The sequence below is a fragment of the Phocoena phocoena genome, chromosome 4, assembly GCF_963924675.1.
Source record: "Phocoena phocoena chromosome 4, mPhoPho1.1, whole genome shotgun sequence".
In the NCBI taxonomy this organism is placed as follows: Eukaryota; Metazoa; Chordata; class Mammalia; order Artiodactyla; family Phocoenidae; genus Phocoena; species Phocoena phocoena.
In genome coordinates this window covers 107,603,817-107,625,218 of record NC_089222.1, presented here as the reverse complement: position 1 = coordinate 107,625,218, position 21,402 = coordinate 107,603,817, and the positions used below count along the sequence as shown (strand labels likewise).

General features: G+C 33.9%; 1 protein-coding gene across 2 annotated transcripts in view; it reads left to right on the top strand.

The window, feature by feature from the left end:
* CADM2 (cell adhesion molecule 2) overlaps positions 1 to 21,402 on the top strand; it is a 244,690-nt gene that overhangs the window by 136,415 nt on the left and 86,873 nt on the right. For both annotated transcript variants that reach the window (XM_065876194.1, XM_065876195.1), the window contains one exon: positions 9,562 to 9,652. In XM_065876194.1, coding sequence (XP_065732266.1) covers positions 9,562 to 9,652 — 91 coding nt within the window. The remainder of the gene's footprint in view (positions 1 to 9,561; positions 9,653 to 21,402) is intronic.

Sequence of the window (21,402 nt, the reverse complement as noted above, 5' to 3'; positions counted from 1 at the left end):
ACGATGCTCATCTGTATTCCTGGCTTCTACTCATAAGATGCCAGAGATATCACTTCTACCTCTCCCCTACACTGTAACAACCAAAAGTGTCTCCAGACATTGTCAAATGTCCTTGGGGGGCAAAATCATCCCTAACTGAGAGCCACTATCTCAGAGTAAACTCTAAAGTGGTTTCACAAAGGTGAACTGGTGCATAATTGTCTTTAGTATTAATGTAATTAGCAAGAGATCTTTATAAGGGTGCTAAACAAATTGTTCAGAAAACTTTATGTAATACAATTGCTATAAAGAATCACAACTCTTTCATCTGTAAAATATTTAAAAGTTTCTAAATTCTCCTTGACAAAAATTTTCTGTGGGAATATTTATTTGTTGTTCGTGGAGGAGAAGAATATGGATGAGAAGGATATATTGTAATGAATAAGATAAGAATATATATATATACACATATATTTTTTCTCCAGTTTTATTGATGTATAATTGAAATGTAACATTGAAGTAGCTTAAGGTGCACAACATAATTATTCAGTATATGTATCTATTGCAAAATGATTACCATAATGGTTAGTTAATATACATCACCTCACATAATTACAATTTTTTTCTTGTGATAAGAACTTTTAAGATCTACTCTCTCAGCAACTTTTATTTATTCATTTATTTATTTTTTGTGGTACGTGAGCCTCTCACTGTTGTGGCCTCTCCCATTGCGGAGCACAGGCTCCAGACGCGCAGGCTTAGTGGCCATGGCTCACGGGCCCAGCCGCTCTGCGGCATGTGGGATCTTCCTGGACCGGGGCACGAACCCGCGTCCCCTGCATCGGCAGGTGGACTCTCAACCACTGCGCTACCAGGGAAGCCCTCTCAGCAACTTTTAAATATACACTACAGTATTATTAATTGTAGTCACCATGCTGTACATTACATCCCAGAACTTATTAATTTAATTATTGTAAGTTTGTACCTTTTAACCACCTTCACCCAAAGAATATTTTCATCTGTTAGAGAGGAAAAGGATGTGAGAGGCAGATGTGAGAGAGTTAAAAAAGAAAGAAAGGTAGGAAGGAAGGGAGGGAAGGAGGAAGGAAAGGAAGGTGGAAGGAAGGAAGGAAGGAAGGGAGGAAGGAAGGAAGGGAAAGAGAAACAGGTAGACTGACAGGTTATGCATAGAACTCAGAAACATTGTCAGATATGTTTTAAAACTTGCAGATCATATAGAGCAAAAGCAACTTTTGGGCCAGGTTCCAATTCATCCAGCTGGAGAAAGAGTTGGTTTTGAAGATGAATAGAGGACACAGAGCTTATTACCAAAAGCATCAATCTCTCTTGTAGTCTAAGAGAGAACAGGAAACAAAGTTGTTGAGGAGTGACTAAGGTCAGGAAAAAGAGATTCAAACTGCCTAAGGTGATTTATGATTGTGTAACTAGAGTGAGTTACTTCTCTGAGCCTTAGTTTCATGTTCTGTACGATAGGTCAACAACAGAACCTACCTTATATGCTGTATGAAAGAATTCAATGAGCCAGTGCATACAGAGCATTTACAATAATGACTTACTTGCCAAGTATTTTATCAGTGTTTATAATTATTAGAAGATAGCTGTGACAAATAAATTTGATTTTATAACACACTAGTGGTCCTAACCAGTAGTGGGGAAAAATTACAAAAAGTCATTCTTCATTCATTTATCCAACAAATATTTAACTGAATTCTAGGAGTTATTCTAGGACTGAGGATAAACCAGTGAACAAAATAGAAATAATCTCTGCTCTGATGAGCTTACTTTTCTAAGAATATGCTAAGCACTCAGTAGCATTGTTTATGAAAACTAACACGTGAGTTTTAGGTGTTACAATGTGAAAAATATACTATGTTATAGTGTTTTAATGTTGCAATTCTAGTGAGACAATGGATAGAAATGAGTAATAGTACTGTGCCTTGCATGTTTTAAGACCTATAAAACTGTTTGTTAAATGAATCATTTGGGAGTGCTCATAGGAAATGATTTTTGTGGACAAATAAAATTGTCAAGATAACACTTTCCACCCAAAGATCCACATGCCATGAGCAATGCAAATCACTACTGCTTTAAGCTATAAACCATCTTTATTCCCCCAATATATTATACACTGTGGAATGATACAGTAAACTAATATTAGATATTCATTTATAGTTGCTTCTCTTATATTAGCAATTTGGCCATCACCATCATAACAGGCTAGATGTTACTTTTATATAAGTTTAAATTTCTGTTGTATTTCTTTGATTACAGACTAAGTTTTTTTTTTATTGGTAAGATATTGACTTAAAACTTATTTTTATTTACCTACCTTCAAAACCCTTAGAGATGAATAAATATTGTTGAACCACTGACACTAAATACTTTCATAGCTGTGCTTGCCGATTGTCCATTAGGTGATTTAATAGTAGTTTCATCACAGATCTTTTCAGTTTTCTAAAATCTTTGTTAAAAATATGGAAAATCCATTCCCCTGTATCAATATCTTTACTTTGATTCAAATACTGAATCATTCAAATAAGATAGGAGGCTTCCCAAGTTCATAAAGCTTTTAAAATTTTGAATAATAATTTAAAAAACCAATTTCTTTTTTTCTTTTTTTTTTTTTTTTTGCGGTACGCGGGCCTCTCACTGTTGTGGTCTCTCCCTTTGCGGAGCACAGGCTCTGGACGCGCAGGCTCAGCGGCCATGGCTCACGGGCCCAGCCGCTCCACGGCATGTGGGATCTTCCCGGACCGGGGCACGAATCCGTGTACCCTGCATCGGCAGGCGGATTCTCAACCACTGTGCCACCAGGAAAGCCCTAATCTATCTCTTGAAAGTACTTGTGCTTCTTTATAAATTAGCCCCAGAATTTGTCAGATAAATAAAATAAATAAACCCATACTTTTAAAAAGTATGGGTTTTTTCCACAGCTTATTAATTTTAAAGATGGACTCTAAAGAATAATATTTTTCCTACAAAAAGAAACCTTGGAGAGGAAACATGATGCTTTTAAAGTATCTGCATATTTTGCCTGTTAGTAAGTAGTGAAAAATTATTTGTAGATGAATGACCATATCCCTATTTTTATATGCTTGTGCAAAACTTCCTCATTTGCTTGCATTTTGAGAGAAATAGGAAATATTCATATAGTCATCTAATCTTTAAAGAACTCTTACAACATATCAAGTATTTTGTTAGGATCTGACAACACACAATCGAATAGGTTAAGGTCTGAGATTTTGAATGCTCAAAATGTGGTGAATGAAGCAGACATGTAAAAAAAAATACATATTTTACTAAGTGCAGTGTTTTATAATAGCAGTATATATCCTGAAATATTTAAATCTAATTATTTATTGTTCCCTTTCATTCATATGTGTGTATATATAGTAACATTATAAACATTACATATTATATGTAATAAATATTATAGTACTGTGTACCTAAATTTATATTCAATAAATATGATGTTGTTAGAGTTGACTTATTTGAAGACATTTTAAAACAAACATGGAAATTATTAGTTTGTAAAAATAAAAATCTGAGTTTAACATATAGGATAAAGCAAGTGTGAATTAATAGTGGTAATAATAATGCATTTTTACGAACCGCCCCTTTTCTTTTCTGTTTAATTGGTACAATACATTATACTAGTAATTTAAAAACAGAATATCATCCACAAAGTACTGAAGAAAAAGAGAAAAAGTAAAAAAAAAAAAAAGAGAGAAAAAGTGCTATTCTGTTTTGTGAAGAAGTAGAGCAGGGTGAAATGCAACTTATATTGCACCTAGACTGGAAAATAGAGAGATAATTTCCAAAGCAAGTGTGGGATTACTGTATAAGTAAACTTTGGTTAAAGAAATATTCCCCATCCTTTTTAATGAAAAACTACAACCAAGAAGAAAATCTACAAATAACTTATATATGGACAGGGGCAAAAAAAAAATGTAATTCTTAATAGTAACTTGGCAAAGACATGCATTGAAAGGTTTGGATATGTGGTGTTTACTTTCTGACTCCTATTCACATCTGGATTAGTAAAAATATTAATAGAATAATATATGCATAAATTTGAAGATTATTTTATAAAATTATTATCTACTGTGCATTGTGCTGCTCCTGAAAAATTCCCCATTCATTTTGATATATAAAGAATACAGAAAAATATGTTTACCTTGGGGGTTGCTGTTATTAAAATAAATATTTTGAAAAAATCCTGGAAATTGAAGATTCTTAAAATTAACTCAGTTTTTGAGATGAGTACAGGTTTTTTGTTTTTTTTTTTTTTGGTTTTGTCTTTTTGTTGGTTGAGATATCTCAGTAAGAATAGGAGTTCTACATTAATTTAATGGTATTTCTAGAATGTTATTGATAATTTGATAACAGTGCTTGATCAGCCCCCTTATGGATACAATAAAGTGATTAATGAAAATATAATAGGAATAGTAATGATAGAGATCTTTATTATTAGTAAAAATATATTAAAGCCCAAATTATTTCCTGTTATTAAAAAAAATTGATACATATATCCACTCTTTTTTAGATTTCCTTCCCATTAACCCAACATTGTAAAGCAACTATACTCCAATAAAAATTAATTTAAAAAATAAAATAAAATATTTTGACTTTTAGGCCATGTAAAATGTTACATATTCAAAATGTTATTTTAAAGTAAACACTGTGGCAGGGAGAGATAAATCAAAAGCTTGGGATGAACACACAGATACTACTCTATATGAGATAGATAAGCAACAAGGATCTACTTACTGTATAGTACCGGGAACTCTACTTAATATTCTGTGATAACCTATATGAGAAAAGAATCTAAAAAAGAATGAATACATATAACTGAATCACTTTTCTGTACACCTGAAACTAACGCAACATTGTAAATCAACTATACTCCAATAAAATAAAAATTTTTAAAGTATATGAGAAAGAGTCAAGTTTGGGATAATATCGCATTACTGTAGTTTTGATGTAAAACAAAATGTAATTTTGTGTACATTGCTAACGTGGTATGTTTAAAGACGAATGCTGACATTTCATGGAACTGTAAACTAGAATTTTGACTGATTATATAAATAATCTCTTCACAATTGAGTGCTTCCCCTGTCAAAATTAGATGAGGCGAAAAGTTATTTATGCGGTATATGCATTAAAAAACAAATTGCCGGGCTTCCCTGGTGGCACAGTGGTTGAGTGTCCACCTGCCGATGCAGGGGACATGGGTTCGTGCCCCGGTCCGGGAAGATCCCACATGCCACGGAGCAGCTGGGCCTGTGAGCCATGGCCACTGAGCCTGCGCGTCCAGAGCCTATGCTCCGCAACAGGAGAGGCCACAACAGTGAGAGGCCCGCGTACCACACACACACAAAAAAATTGCCATTTGTATAATCATGGAAAGTTGTTATCTAATATTATCTAATGCAGAAAATGTATACCAGGAAGAGAATCAGCAGTAGACATTTAATTAAATTAAATATGTGTAAGAATAAAACTCAATGCAAGGTTTGTGACATGAGCATTTAATATTAATTTTACATACAAATGCAGGCCCCAACAAAATTTCAATTAAGCAGTTTTTAATATTTTAAAATTAATGTATTAAAATGATAATAAGAAAATAAAAAAATTAGAGTGTTCCCCCATTTAAGAATTTATTTATTAAGCACAGATTTTGTATAAAGCACTATGCTAGACACTGAGGATACAGAAATGCCTTTTAAAAGTTATACAGAGATGAAAAAGAGAACATGCAGCAGAGATATATGACCAAATGTGAGGGTAATGAATGATTGCCCTCAGCAAGTATTTGAGTTAGGATTTAAAAGAGTTAAAAAGGCAAAGGATCCCCCCAAAATGGAGCATTTCAGACAGTTTGTATAAAGTTAAAAAACATATTCATTAAAGTACCTGAAAGAAAGTATAATTACCTGGAATTCAAAGAATGAATTGAGTGTTACAAGGCATGAGAGTAAAGACCTGTGTAGATCATATAGAACTTAAAGACTATGCTGATTATTTTTCTTTTAATCCTAAGAGAAAAGATTTACCATGCAAGGTTTTAACCAGAAAATTGATGTCATCAGATTTAGAGGTGTAAAAAGCTGACATGGTGGAGGCCATTCACTTTTGCGGTAGACTAAATGAAAGAAAGGTTGTGGAGATATAAAAAAGCAACAAGTAGATTTCAAAATTATTTAGGAAATAAGTCAACCAAACTTGTTGATTAATTGATTGATTATAGAAAAGGTAAGGGAACAGGAGGTGTCTGGTGTATGTAGCTGGATGGAGGCTGGTGGTATTTATAGAACTAGAAATTGCTGGAAGAAGAACATATCAGGGGAGAATGTGTCAGTCAGTGGGAGACTGAGTTCCTTTTGGACATACTGAGTGTGCCATGTCTTTTCAACATCCAACTGGACATGTCAAATAGGCGTTGCATATACATGAGTGTAGCTTGTGGTACAGAACTGCTCTAGGATATAAACCTGGGAGTGGTTAATGAGTAGATAGAAACTGCAGAGATGGGTGTGGCTAAAAGGACCTAGAGAATTATGTGAGAACAGATTGTGAATCCCATTCTTGGTGACCTCAATATTTAAAGGTTAAATACAAGAAGACAACCCAACAGAATATGAGAAAGAGTAGCCAGAGATATATGTCAAATCAGATATATGTGTATCTATCAGTGTGTGTGTGTGTGTGTGTGTGTTTGTGAGGGGTGGGAGGGTTGAGTGTTAAAAAAGACCTAGGGAAGATAATTCTTAGGAACAAAGACTAATCAACATATTGAGTAATTCAGAAATAAAATAACAGTATTGTATTATATGACTTGATTTTGGTAACCTAGAGGTCTTCCTAAAAGTTTCACAGAAATACATGCTAAGCATATTATCTGCTTTTGCACTTGCTTATAATTCAAATTCTGTGTTCTGGATCTAAAGGGAATGCTGAACCATGCTTCAGGGGACCATATGTTATATAAATTCTCACCTCTAATAAATTACTTGAACAGGCAGAAATGTGTATTTTACTTCACTGAGGCAGATACTGGGGGTGACTTGCCCATGTTTGGCACACACCATTTCTGTGCACCAAGTAGACCAGGGGTGCCAGGGAAATAACACCTGCATCCCCACCCCAGCAATCCTCAACCGAACACCAATGAGTATTGGTCAGTATTCCCTAAATACTCCTCTCCCTTGCCCATCAAGCGAGGTGACTCAGAGGCAAGCCCTACATTGTCTGAGTTCCGCAGCAGGATTGCATGCAGCTGCCCACAGGGTAATCTGCTCAATAACACATGCTTGATTGACTTCCTTCCCTTCCTATCTCACTTCCCAGTGCTCCCTGTGGTCACTCCCCATAAAAGAAATATCCCAGGGTCTGTTTGTAAGGATTCTATATTTGTCAGGGTTCTATAGAGAAAAAGAACTAATGGGATTTGTTACAAAGGTGCAGATTCCAAGATCTGCAGGCTGAGTCTGCAAGCTAGAGACCCAGAAGAGCTGATGACTTAGTTCCAGTCTGAGTCTAAAGGCCTGAGAAACCAGAAGAGATGATGTTATAGTTCCAGTCTGAAAGTCAGCAGGCTCAAGACCCAGATGTTTCAGTTTGATCTGAAGACAGGAAAAAGGCTGATGTGCCAGCTCAGTTGCCATCAGACAGGAATACTCTCCTATTTGTGTGAGGGTCAGCCTTTTTGTTCTATTCAGGCCTTCAACTTATCAGATAAGCCTCACCCATATTAGGGAGAGGAATCTGCTTTACTCAGTCCACTGATTTAAATGTTAATCGTTTCCCAAAATACTCTTACTAGAATTCCCCAAATAATGAATTTTGGACCAAATATCTGGGTACCGCATAGTGTAGTCAAGTTGACACGTAAAATTAATCATCATAGATAAACAACACAACTCTCTTCCCCAACATCACACTTTTCTGATCTTTCTTCTGCCACCTTTTTCTCTAGAATTGAAGCTTTATTTTCTATGTCAGGATGAAATTAAATTTTGCTATATGTATATATGGTCAAAATTTAAAAGATGATAGCCCTCATTTTCCCAGAATCATTCTGGTTCACACTTGTTATTCTATATAATTAATATTTTCTCTTCACTTTTAAAAGTGTTCTACTTGGAAGACAAAATTATATGATCATCATGTTAACTGATTCCATAAATGTGATGATGGTAATGAAATTAGTGAAGTATATTTCAATCCTTTATTAAATTATTTTTTTCTACTGGTTAAAAATATGACAATATATGTCATATTTCTTCAAATTAATTTTTCTTCCTGGGTTATTTTATACTACAATTTTTTACCATGATGTACATGGAATGACTATTTGTAAATGGGATATTATTGTTGATTATCTTGAATGCATTTTTTTCTTTAAAGGATTGAGAAAGAATGCATTTGAAAAGTATAAATAATTTATAAGTGGGATACAAGGCCTTCCACAGGATCTTGTTTATTGTTCTATATATGACAAATCTGCATAATATTTCCCTGAAATAAGATAACTAAACTAAAAATTACACAATTGATTGATACTTATTTAATTGGCTTCAAAGTCAGAGAATGACTATAACCTCAGGGTAGTTCAGTTCTTCTATCACAACTAAGGGAAGGGTGAGAATAATTGTGACCCCCTGGAGCATTCAGAGCCTATTTTGTTTATTGTTGAGGATATGGAAACAAGAGGAGGAGACAGTTACATGTTGACTGTCAGCCACACAAAACCAGCACTAGCAAGGTGTCATAAAGGGATGAGCCTGTTTACACTGTCTCTGTTTTTAGTTTATTTTCCAGTTTTTCTATGTAATATGTATCTCTGTGTGTTGATTAAACAATATTACATGGCATAAAATTAGAAATATAAATGTCTCAAAGTATTTTTGCATCTTCTTCCACAAAGGATGATTTTATTGTTAAATGGAAATAACTTCGTAACAATTATGTTGTAGCATATATAACAAAATGTTAACTCTTAATAACATTCTAAATAACTATTTCAGATGATTTGCTAACTGTGCTTTAAAGCAAACAGCATGTGCTAAGTGCAGCATTACTGCATTTTCAAAAAGATTCTGCATAATGCTTGTGAGACAGTAGTTGATCTCAAGTTCTTTGTGGGTTCCTTATTGTGAGTCCCTGGTATTCCTGCAACAATGAAAGTGTTGTTATTCAAATGCACATAAACGTATTCAGTCCATAATAATAGTATGCATAGCCATCTATAAATAGTTGAAGAAACAATTGTATGAAATGCTTGATATTCATCTGAACTACTTTTTGCAATTTCACTTTTAAATTCAGATTTCAGAAATAATACCACAGTGGAGCTCATAAGATATTCAGATATTTTTGTAAGCTTTTCCTGGACAGGATGGTAGCTTCTTAAAATTGCAGACCCTGTTTCACTAAATCTATATAAATATACACAATTGTATAAATATATACAATTACAAGAAATGGCCTGAACATATATATAGTTTTATATGTGTGTAATGACCTTTTTAAATATTACTTTTTCTTTTCTCCTAGATACACCATCAGTTAAGATTATACCATCCACTCCTTTTCCACAAGAAGGACAGCCTTTAATTTTGACTTGTGAATCCAAAGGAAAACCACTGTAAGTGATTTAATGAGCAATACAATTTTTTACTTTTCTTGTATCCTGCTTTGATTGCAGTCTTTAACTGCAGAAATCCACTATTTTTGTATTTTCTTGGTGGGCAAAGTGATCTCAGAACAGAAAACCCCCTGAACCATGTCTTCATTAAGTGTTTGTGGAAGATTGGTCTTGTATTTTGTCATCTAGTGAAGTTTCTGGAGAGGTTTCCAACTGTGATTTTTTTGTTCTTTTTCTTTCTTTCTTTTTTTTTTTTTTTTTTTTCCTACTAAGATATTTCAACCTAAAAGGAGTATAGGCTTAATCAGTCACTGTTTTTACATCATCAGATTGTAGGAGTTACACATGCTGAACTTCTCTCATGAAGAACTTTGAAAATATTGAATCCTGAAAATATGCCCAAGTTTTAAAGTTACATGCGAAATCATTTTCCTAAGAGGGATCAAATCTACACCTCTAGTGTAGCCCCTGAGACATAATTTGTGAATGTGATATGTTTGGAGGTAGTGTGAATGAAAAGTGTCACAGACTCCACATTTTCTATTATAAAGCGATTTCATTGTTAGAATAATGAGTTCTAACATAACTTCAACCCTAAAATTTTACTTTTTGACATTCATGTTTATAAACAGCTAACTCATAGAAAATCTATATTTAATAGAAAATTCAAGTATGGAGTATCCAAATAAGGATTATTTCATTGGAAGTGATTTGATCTTTCTATAGTAGCATTCTACATGGAACTAAAAGTCACTTATTTGATCTTTTTAGAAGCTTCCAATTGATTTGCATTTCTGTTTAAATTTTAATGGGAGGCATTTAATTATTCTTTATATATAACTATATGGGATAGCTTTTGAGCAAATCAAATTTAATTACTAAAAAATTGTTTCTAATAACATTTGTTATTTAAGTGTAGATTTCATATTATCACATGAGGATTTTTTCTATAGTAATTTTAATACAGAAGCCTGAAATTTCAACTTCCTTAATTGTATTGTCTTATACTTTTTAACACACTAAGTGAATTCATACTTTCTTTATCACCATATTGTTATTTTAGAACTGTTCTCTCTTCCAGTAATTATTTTCTAGAGATTTAAAATATACTGACTTAAAGAGCATTTTGTAAATTACTCTATTTTTTTCTATCTTTTAAGAAACATTTAAGGCATTTTAAACCTTGAAAGGAGCAAATTTTTTCAAAGTAGCTTTACTACATATATCCTGTACAATTCATTTTTATAGTTCTTACCCTCTGATAAGTTTAAGTTGCTTATAGAAAACATTTTTCAACTGCAGTGTGCTATCAAAATGTGACAGTGCATTTCAGTACTACAGTTTCAACAGAGCTTTTGGCTGTAAGATCAGTGCTTTAACTAAGAAAGAAGTGTAACAGACTCTAGTCAGCTTTAGACATACTTAAATCCAGTTTCTTTCCTCCCGATGTTGTATATCTAATACCAGCGCTTCTTTCCTAACTTTACCTTCCATTTCCACTCCTGTTCCCTTTGCTTATTATTTTCCAACTCTGTCTGTTCCTCTTTCCCCACCCTCCCACCCCCCCACCCCACCCTTTGCTTCCATTTCTCCTTATAACCTCAGAGGTCAGTGTTTGGAGATATGATAAAGTATCAGGGAATAGCAAAGGATTTTTGCTTTTACCTTCTCTCCATAGTTCTGCCCCAAAGTACATATGTGTACAATTTACACATTTAAATGAGGTGAAGATGGGAAATATAATATATAGAATGCTTGGGAATAAATACATTCCAGCTCAAATATCATCTAATTACCTATCAAAGATCTTCTCTTTGATTCCATATCCACTCTCACTATCCACATTTTTTTTTTTTTGGTGAGTACTTAGATTGTGATCTATGTAATTAGCTATTTAAGTAGTCCATTTCCCTCAGCTCAGATATGGTTGAATAGATATGCCTTATTGTGGTCTCTGTTTCAGTTACCTAGAAATAAGCTTGGATATGCAATAATCCTCTGCACTGCCGATGAATGAAAAACACAATCTCTTATTTATTTATGTTATTTAAGAATACAAAGGTTCCAGAAGTTTAAGAAATAGAAAACGTCACCTTTCTCAGAAGGATCCTGATTAGTATCACTTTGCTATAGGTAATGGAAATAAAAAGGCTCCTTGTTTTGCAGAAAGGAAAACTAAAGTTCAGTATTAACCGACTTTCCTTATTCATCCAGATTTAAAATGGATGAGTCAGGATGTAAACTTAGTTCAATCATTGCCCAAAGATTACATTCCTTCAGCTATTTTCTGCTACTTCAATTGCTGAGTCTAAATTGTCACCTATCTTGGCCAAAGTCACTTTTGAAAAATTAGGATGGGCCCTACAATAACGTGCAGCACTGAAATCGAAGTTCTGGATGCTTGAAGGTGAAGAACTGGCTAGTCTCAAGACACATTTTACTGGTGCTGTTCTCTTCTATCAGGCTTTCTGCTGTATTTGTGCCCTTTCTGGCAACTTGCCAAATTCCTACCAAACTGACTATTTTTAGCATGAGTTTACAGCCATATAGAATATCCTCTAATTAGTATAGTATCCTCTGGCAATTCACTCATAAGCTCCAGAAGGGTTAAAATTATTATTTTCTATCTTTATCATTATAGATCATAATGTTATATTCTATGTGCTATGGTCCACAAGTAAATGTACATTAACTTATTCTCTTGTATTCTCATTCCCAGCTCTCTTTTTACCATTTTCTTTCCTTGTAGACTTCCAGGCCATTGACATTAAAGGTATAGCCAACTTCTTTGACTCATTTTTGCCTTTAGACCACTGCTTCTCTTATGCCCTTCCTAATTATCTTAAAATACACTCTTCTGCATTTTCAAAGTAACTATCATTTCCAATAAATGAAGACATTAACCTCTATAAAGACAGTCTCAGTTCTAGCCTCTCTAGTTTATATTTGATCTCCAACAGTGCCAGTTGAGGCAGATAGGACAAATAAAACAAGGGAAGACTGAAAAGAAATCATTGGATTTTACCAGAAGGAAATTTTACTGATCATAAAGAAAACAAGTCTCACTAGAGCAAAGAGAACAGAACACAAATTGAAATGGATTAATCGGGGAGTTAGTAAGTGGTGGGGAAGTAAAGAAAACAGGAAGGACACCCATTTCAGAAAATGAATCATGAAAAGTGGAAAAGGAATGAGAAAAGAAAGTTATGTCAAACAGAAGTTTTAAAACAAAAAATAGTAGAGAGGCTGTCCATATTTTAAGATAGGATCAAAAAAGCCTGTAAAGAGTGGGAGTAAAAATGAAGTATGTGATATCACATTTACCCAACAGGTAGGTTCGAATTTCCTATTTTACTCTGGTAATCACCGTCAAAGTTTTCCATTATTTTGCTGCTATTACACCTGATTCCCCATTTTGTTATTTTGGAATCACGGAGAAGCAATACTGTCTTAGCTTCTAATTGACTCCTGAAACACCCGATTTCTATTATCCTTACCAACTACCCGAGCCCCCTTTGATGAGCAGGTTAGAATCAGAAGTGGATAACAGGTATATGATTTCTTTACATTTTGTAGCTGACATATCATTTCCTTAATCCGTGATCAAATATTGTTTTTTTTAAAAATGTTTGACCAATATATGATTTCCTAAAGTATGAGTTATCCACGGTTATTAGGCAAGTTAATAGTAGAAAAAATAGCACCACTATCTTTTGTATAAATCACAAAATGATGGTGTGACTCAACTCATACTGAGACTCATGTTCCTAACCTGGCCTCCTATATGCTAATATTGTTTTTCTTGTTCTAAATGTGAGGGCCACAGTGACTGTTTATAAACAATCATGCCTTATTTGCCTGCTTTGGATTGAAGTCTTTTGCTGTTTTCCTGTGGAACAGCTGCATATCTTGGACCAGGACCAAATTGTTCCACTTGACATTACTATAGAGGCATTCTATTCTTTCCTTAAAAGAGAGATTACTGTACATGTCTGTCTATTGTTTTAATTTTAGTTTAAAGTGAGGACCAAGCTAATGCCAGCCACTTTTCTTTAAAGTTCCCAGAATTTTTGCAGCCTTCTTCTTTCTTTGGCTGAACTTCCAGACAGCTTTCTGGCAGCAGCATTCTCCACTTATAGAAGTAGAGGGGGAAAAAAGCTGTTATATTACATTAATGTTATGACCTTAAAAGGTGTGGGATTGCCCCCCACATGCTATAGCTAAAGAATCATCATTCATTTTAATCAAATGTTTAACACTTTGTAAATTTACTTCACAAAAGCAATGTGACATTTTCAGTCAAATAAATGTATATTTGGTATTTATTCTATAAAAGAAAATAATTATAGTCATTGATAAATTTTTCTGTATACCTGACATTATGTTTATGTTGTAGTTATTATTTTACCTCTGGTAACCACACTTTTTCTTATGAATTTGGTATGAATCTAGTATACATAATTGCATTGCACATAACATCACTATTCTGAATAAGAAGAAAGATTTTAATCTTTAGGAAAACAGATCACATATCATATAATAACTAGTGAGGTGTTTTAGAGGAACACTTACACATCCATTTTCAAAATGATCTAGAATTTAAGAAGAAATCTGATAAAAACACACTGATGCATTTTCCTATTAGCATAATAGAGATTATAAAATGAGACGCAAATTAAGACAAAACAGTTTCCTCAGCCTAATATGTACCTTTTTACAAATCACAGGTTATTTACTAATTGTCATATAATCCAATCACAGCCAGAAGAAATGACAAAACAAACTGGAGTTAAAGAAGGCAAGTAATCCAGAGTGAAATGTCTTAGCCCAAAACAGAGGAAAATATGAATTTGTCAACAGAAAAACAGTGCAGAAGGCTGCAAATAATAAAATAGTTTATTTGGGCTCTTAAGAATTGAATTCAGGAGACACAGATTCTGGTTAAACCAAGAGTGTTCAAGGGAAGAGAAAGAGTCAGGGGCTTATAAAGACAAAAAGCCACAAGGCTGTAAAAAGTTGCCTAGTGAGAATTGTGATTGACGTGAATCAGGAAATATTTGTCCTTGAGGAATCCTGTGTTATTTTAGGGTAGTCCAGTAAGTAGACAGGCTGCCACAAGTTATTTTAGGGTATGGGCCCAATAATTATCTTGAATTTCTGGCAGATGATCTAGATGTCTTAAGTAGGACAATAAGAGATCAAAAGGTTAGATTCTATTCAGGCTGAGATGGGCATAAGTCATACTTTGTAATAGCCTCCAGGCTCCATTTTAGGGAGCTCTCTTACCAATATAGACTCCATTTTGACTTTCCTTTCACAAATTTTGGGAAAAAGAATATGATCTACCATGATGGCAATTTTATATGATTTGACTTAATGCCTAGTAGATGTTAATTACACAGTATTTGTCTCTCTCCTGCCATCTGCGCTATAGAAAGTCATCTAATTAATCATCAAGGTCTGTGTTTATGTTCAGATATACTGTCTAAGCTGTCATGCTCTGGGGCAGAAAAAGCTGTGTGGTGCAGTAGAAAGAGAAATAAAAGTAGCTTTGAATTATAAATCCGTAGATATCTGTGGCCTGAGTGGTCTTGAGTAAGTCACGTAACCACACCAAAATGTTTTTTTAATTAATAAACTTTATTTTTTGGAGAGTTTTAGGTTCACAGTGAAATTGAGTGGAAAGTACAGGGTTCCCGTATACCCTTCGTTCCTACTCATGTCCAACATCCCCCACTATTGACGTCCCTCACAGCAGTGGTATATTCATTACAATGAACCTATACGGACCTATCATTTTCACCCCAAAGTCCACAGTTTACCAGTGTTAAGTATACCAAGTATTTTTTATTCTCTAAAATTAGAAAATAAAACCTAGTAAACAAATTGTTTTAAATATTAATGAAAATATATATGCAATTTCTGCCTCCAAGTAATTTCATAATAAATAATAGCCATGAGGATAAGTTATTATTTTGTCAAAAAATTACATACAGTGTGCCTCACCAAGTTTTAAGCTCAGAAGTCTTAATTACATATTTAATACACATGCTGATATTGGGCTACTATGGCAACGCTGGGAACTGAGTTACTATCTCAGATTTCTTTCATGGCTCTGAAATTCAAGGTTCTAAGCAGAATAAACACATTCTAGGACAATGGTCTGTGACTTTCCGAAGCATGTTTGAACAGCAAAGGAATCCAAACTAAAGTCATGGCAAAACTGGCAGGGCAACATGGCTATTTTTGTTGAGGTTAAATAGTAATAATGAGCTGTAGAGAAGAGGGACAGAGGCATGAACCTTTGTCAGGGGGTAAAATGTAATATAGCTAGAAGTGGAAAAGTCCTGAGACATAGGAATAGCCCCTCCATACTGTTAAGGTAGAAAAAAATTTAGAACAATTGGAAGGACTGGAAGGGGTAGAGAATGAGTTCTGGTTCCACAAATGTGGAAAAGGCAACATTGTAAAGGAGTTCAGCTGGGATGAAATAGAGATTAACCAGGTAGCTAGTTTTGACAGAAAGCCAAAGCAAGAGCTCTAGAGAAACCAGAACTAAGTGAATAGCAAGGTTCATGAGTGGTTGAGAATCCAGAGTCTGTGATGTATAAGGCCTCATTTTGGCATAGGTTTCAAGTTCACTCATGCTAGTCTTATTTTAACCACACAACTATCCTGTTGTAAAAGGTTTACAAAGACTCTTATAATTGTTTTCATTTTGTAGATAAGGACAGTAAGTCTTGTGGAGGTCATATGACCTTTTCTAGTCATTCAGTTGATAAATGGTAGATCACAAAGACACTTTTTAAAAATTTTAACAACTCTGATGGTTATGTTTTCTTATTTACATAGTGTTTTTAGTTCTCCTATCAAATTGACTTTTCACAATAACCCAGAGAAGTTGGCAAGAATGAGAAAATACTTATAAACTTTTAGGAGTGCCCATATTTTAACTAAATAATTATAAAAGGTTATCAGTTATGAATCAAACCTGTATTAGCATATCTAAATAGTATCTAAAGAATTTCTAAATATATCTAAATAGTTCTGATCATTAAATATATTTGTTTTTAAAAAGCTAATTATATTATATTCTTAATTTGATATGTTTGAGAAGATTAAGACTGCAGGTTATAACTACAAAGCAATACCTGCAAATGTAATACCAATGTAATGAAATACAATGCACAGCCTTAGAGGGTAAATAGAATAAGCAGGAAGTTCAAAGTGAACACTCCCCCAAAGTATGTCTTTCTTGCTAAATACTATGCTTAATATGTCACCAAAAAAATTGGTGGAATAAACAAAATGAGGGGACAGACCTACTATATACATACTCTCACAAAGTCAGTCCTTGGATGATAAAAGTTACAGAGCATTTAGATTTTTTCCCCCCTTGTGTTCTGATCTCTAGAGAGATATAAAGTTGTCTCAATTAATTAATTAAAGGCATTGTAGTCAGTTTTTTCTAAAGTGCTTTCAAAGGAATAATATTGGGAAATTCACTCCAAGTTTTCGTAATTAAAAAAAATATATCCATGTGCTGTCCTTTTCATACAAGTTTCTCTTCTGAGGCCCAGATGGTCTTTTGCTTCCATCTCATGGCTTCAAAATTTAATCCCATGTTGACTTTCTGGAAACACACAAGTGGTTATCTTGGAAATGAGACCAAATATATTTGGTTTTGATTTTGAAACAAGAAGCTGACTCTCGGTAATCTCCACTGCTGTTATTTAGGCTGGGCATCTGTGGTGTGTTGGGCACTCAATCATTTTCAGTTAAATGTGCCTATGTCTTGTGAAAGTCCCATAAGAGCTTGCAGAATCATGATTATAGATCCAAAGAGGAAATGTACTTCTTGAACATTTCCAGGTAAGCAATTTTCTTGTAACAAAACCCCAATTATTTTGTAAATGTTCAGTGGGAAACTCTAACACTAAAATGTCTCAATATGTTTAAGACATTGTGGAGTGATAATGTCATATCCTTGATTAGATTTTAAGATGTGTACTTTTGGGCTCATGGATTTTAAAATCTCTGTTTCTTTTTAATATATTAATTATGAGATTACATCTAAGCATTTTACTCTTTATTTAAAGATCTGTAAACATTCATTTGTGTTTATATAAAAACAGTCATCAAAATGGTAATTGTAGGAAATGTGCAGAAACAAAAATCACTCTTAACGTGTAAAAGAGCTGAAATATCATACTTCATCCTTGATTAAAGAACATGTTAACCTATTGCTCAACAAGTGCCATTCAGTAAGATTTGTTTTTTCTCTTTGCAATTTTTTTCCATAATACATGTCCTAATGTTAGAGCTAGTATCCTTCTGGTGATCACCATTCAACTTACTGAGAAGTGTGTCATTTTGTGCTTGTGGTAAATAATTTGATTATCGTTTTTGCAAATATATGGAGAGAACAAACTGTGAAAAAATAAAATTCAGAATCACTGGAGATATTTAGTATTATTTCAATTAATGGTGAAACTGGGAACATTTTTATACCTTGGAAAGCCATTTATTCAAACAATCTAAAGAAATTTTCTTGCATTATATGTGTTTTTACAAAGTGTGGTATATATTGATTCACTTTTCTAGATATAACCTCAATCATACAGGAACCCCTAAACTTCAAAGTTTGAAAAAAATTTAAACAGCAGTGTCCCAAATTGTAGAAAATATGAACATTTACAAATGTTTCCAGTTAGAATGAGTAGAATATATCAGTGATTGTTGATGGCCTTAAAGCCCAACTCTTTCAAATTCAAAGTACTGGAAGTATCTGGGATGCTTCAAGGAAAGGAGAAAGAAGAGAGAGACAGAGAAAATAAAAAAGACAGGAGAAAAGAACACCAACTCTTGTGACTTGTGACCAGCAGATTTCTCTAGAATGGTGAGCTGTGATGGACTTCAGCGCCACCACTCAAAATTACAAGTATAGAGATGAATATAGTGAGGTGACCATCAAGAAGCAAGATTAAGGGCTTCCCTGGTGGCACAGTGGTTGAGAGTCCTCCTGCCGATGCAGGAGACACGGGTTCATGCCCTGGTCCAGGAAGATCCCACATGCCACGGAGCGGCTGGGCCTGTGAGCCACGGCTGCTAAGCCTGCGCATCCGGAGCCTGTGCTCTGCAGCGGGAGAGGCCACAACCGTGAGAGGCCCGCGTACTGCAAAAAAAAAAAAAAAAACGAAAAAAGAAGCAAGATTAAAAATATAATAGCTTTCCAGTACAGGGACAAAAAGACCTAGAGGCCACAGGAGCTCTCACTGTGGGTCACAAATGCAGTGTTTTTCAAATAGCTGGTTGTGGCTTTTAATGAGTCATCAGATTAACTTGAAAAACCGTTTTTAAAAAACAAAAATAAAATGGAAAAATAATAGAATAAGAAAGGAAGGAAGAAAAAGAAAGAAGATGTTACAGTACATTCGAAAGAGCAAGCTTTTATTTCCTGTGTGTATATGTTTGTGCATTGTGTAAAGCTGTAAAATATATCTTTTCCTGTAGGTCGCATTTCAAAAGATTTGAAAATTGTTACATTAACACCAACTGTGGTGAAGCTGGATCTTGGGGACATTCAGGAAAAGAACATGCTAAATCCTAATCACTTCAGTTTCTCTAAAACTGTCACTACACAAAAATGTATGTTCAAACTGAGGAGATCTTAGCTCCAAAAAAAACAGTTGAATGGCACTAAGTATGTTCTGTTTAATAATGCAGAAAAGTTTGATCCTTTGAGAAGGATTTCATCCAAATGAATAAAATATACTTGCAAATGTTTTAATCTTAAATTTCAATTATCTTCAGCATTTACTTACATGAAGCACTTAATTCCCTAGCTACCAGATAAATGACGTGCGCTTTACTTTTACTTTTCCAAGACCATTGGTTTTAATATTAGAAAAGAAAGAAGTCGTGGAACAGAAACAGTTCTATAATGGTGACATAGTGTTTAACATAAGTATTAGATCTTATAAGGTTAGTTAGCACAATTTTATAGTAGTGAAAGTAATGGATTGTAAAGTAACTCTTATATGGAGAATAGGACCCTGTCATTGCAATGTGCCCTTGAACTGAACGGTTTTCAGGCATCTGACTGATTAGGATGCTTGTAGATACATTTTATATGGTATCAAATTGTCCTTATAATGTACACAGGTTGATAAGGTGGGAAATTCTGAGAAACTCAGACTCATAAGTTATTGATTTGAAAAACATGAAAATGTTCCAAAGTCTATCTTAGTCAAAGGAGGTTTCAAGGAGTTCCTAAGTTTCAAAGAAATTGAAAATAATATTTTCTTAAGAAATTATTTTTTAAAATATCATAGAGATTTTGAGGTTAATGTACATACAAAGAGGGACTTATTATTGCTTGGATGAGGGAATGATGTTTACTCAAGATTTCTTGATCTTTTAACCAGGAATTAATATTCCGTGTTTACCAAAGGGAAAAAAAATGTTAAGTGTAGATAAGGCATGGGTAATTGTTTTGCTTTAGCACAAAGTCCTTGAGAGATTAGCTTAAGCATTTGTCACAATCTTGAATATTTTTTCTTCAGTGCTAAAATCTGTCACTCCTTCAGGATCATAGCAATCTTATCTTTTCTGGGGATAATCTTTTATTTCTTGTGCCACAAAGCATCTGGAATTATACAGTTTGTAGTATGAATGCTTTGTTTTTCAAAAATGTTAAAATAATTATCAATGAACACTACCTTATCAGTAAAAAGTGGTCCAGGATTTCACAGGCACTTTAAAAGGTGCCATTATTTTCAAGTCTCTAAAGGCACTTACCTCTTGCATATAGTTTATTTTCTATTTCTACTACAAGTTTCTAAACTTGTAGGAAAGAAGTACCTTAAAAAGTCAGAATCAAGTAGCATATGCTCAGATTAATCAGGGTAGAAGAAATCCATTTCTCATTTTCTATTGAGATTTTAAATCTAATGATGAGGTTAACATTGATTTTATTGTCCCATCTGAATCTAATCTTTAATGTAATGAGACTCCTCCTACTTGACACTATACTAGTGCAATAGTTGATTTCAGGAATTTACCTGAGTAGATAAATTCAGAATCAGACTTTCATCTTGCAATTTAATGGAATAAGTAGGCTTGATTTCCCACTTCAAACTGACTTCATTTATCACTGCATTAAACACCTTTGACCCTATCAGGCAGAAGTACTGATGGTGATATTTGAGTAAGGGCTTTCATTGTTGAGACTTTCAACAGGAGTCACTGGGATTCTCAAACTGCAAATAGAAGGGAAAAAATCATTGCTTTTCATAAAAAGAATTTTTCAAGTATAGGAAATATCTTATCTATTCTGAGCAAAGACTAACCCTTAAGAATTATGTAGATATAGCAAGAGACTGAAGAACACGTCCAGAAACCACTAAAATCAGAAGGGAGTGGAGACCAATGAGGAAAAAAAGCTAAGGAACTATTTCACTCTTTCTCTCTCTCTTACACACACAAATACACAAAGATATTTATTAAATGAAATACAAATAACTGCAATAGGCTAGAAACACAATGGAAAATTACATACATTAAAGAGTAGTTAAATTTTCTTCACCTGCATAATTTCTTCAAGTCTCCTTTTCCTTTTGTTCCCTCTTCGCTTATTGTATTATTCCAGCCCTAAATATTTGAAATATCAGGACAGAGCCAACTTCACAAATGATGATACCAGCTGTATCAAAATACAGATTATGCAAAAATAATTATTCTAAATATTG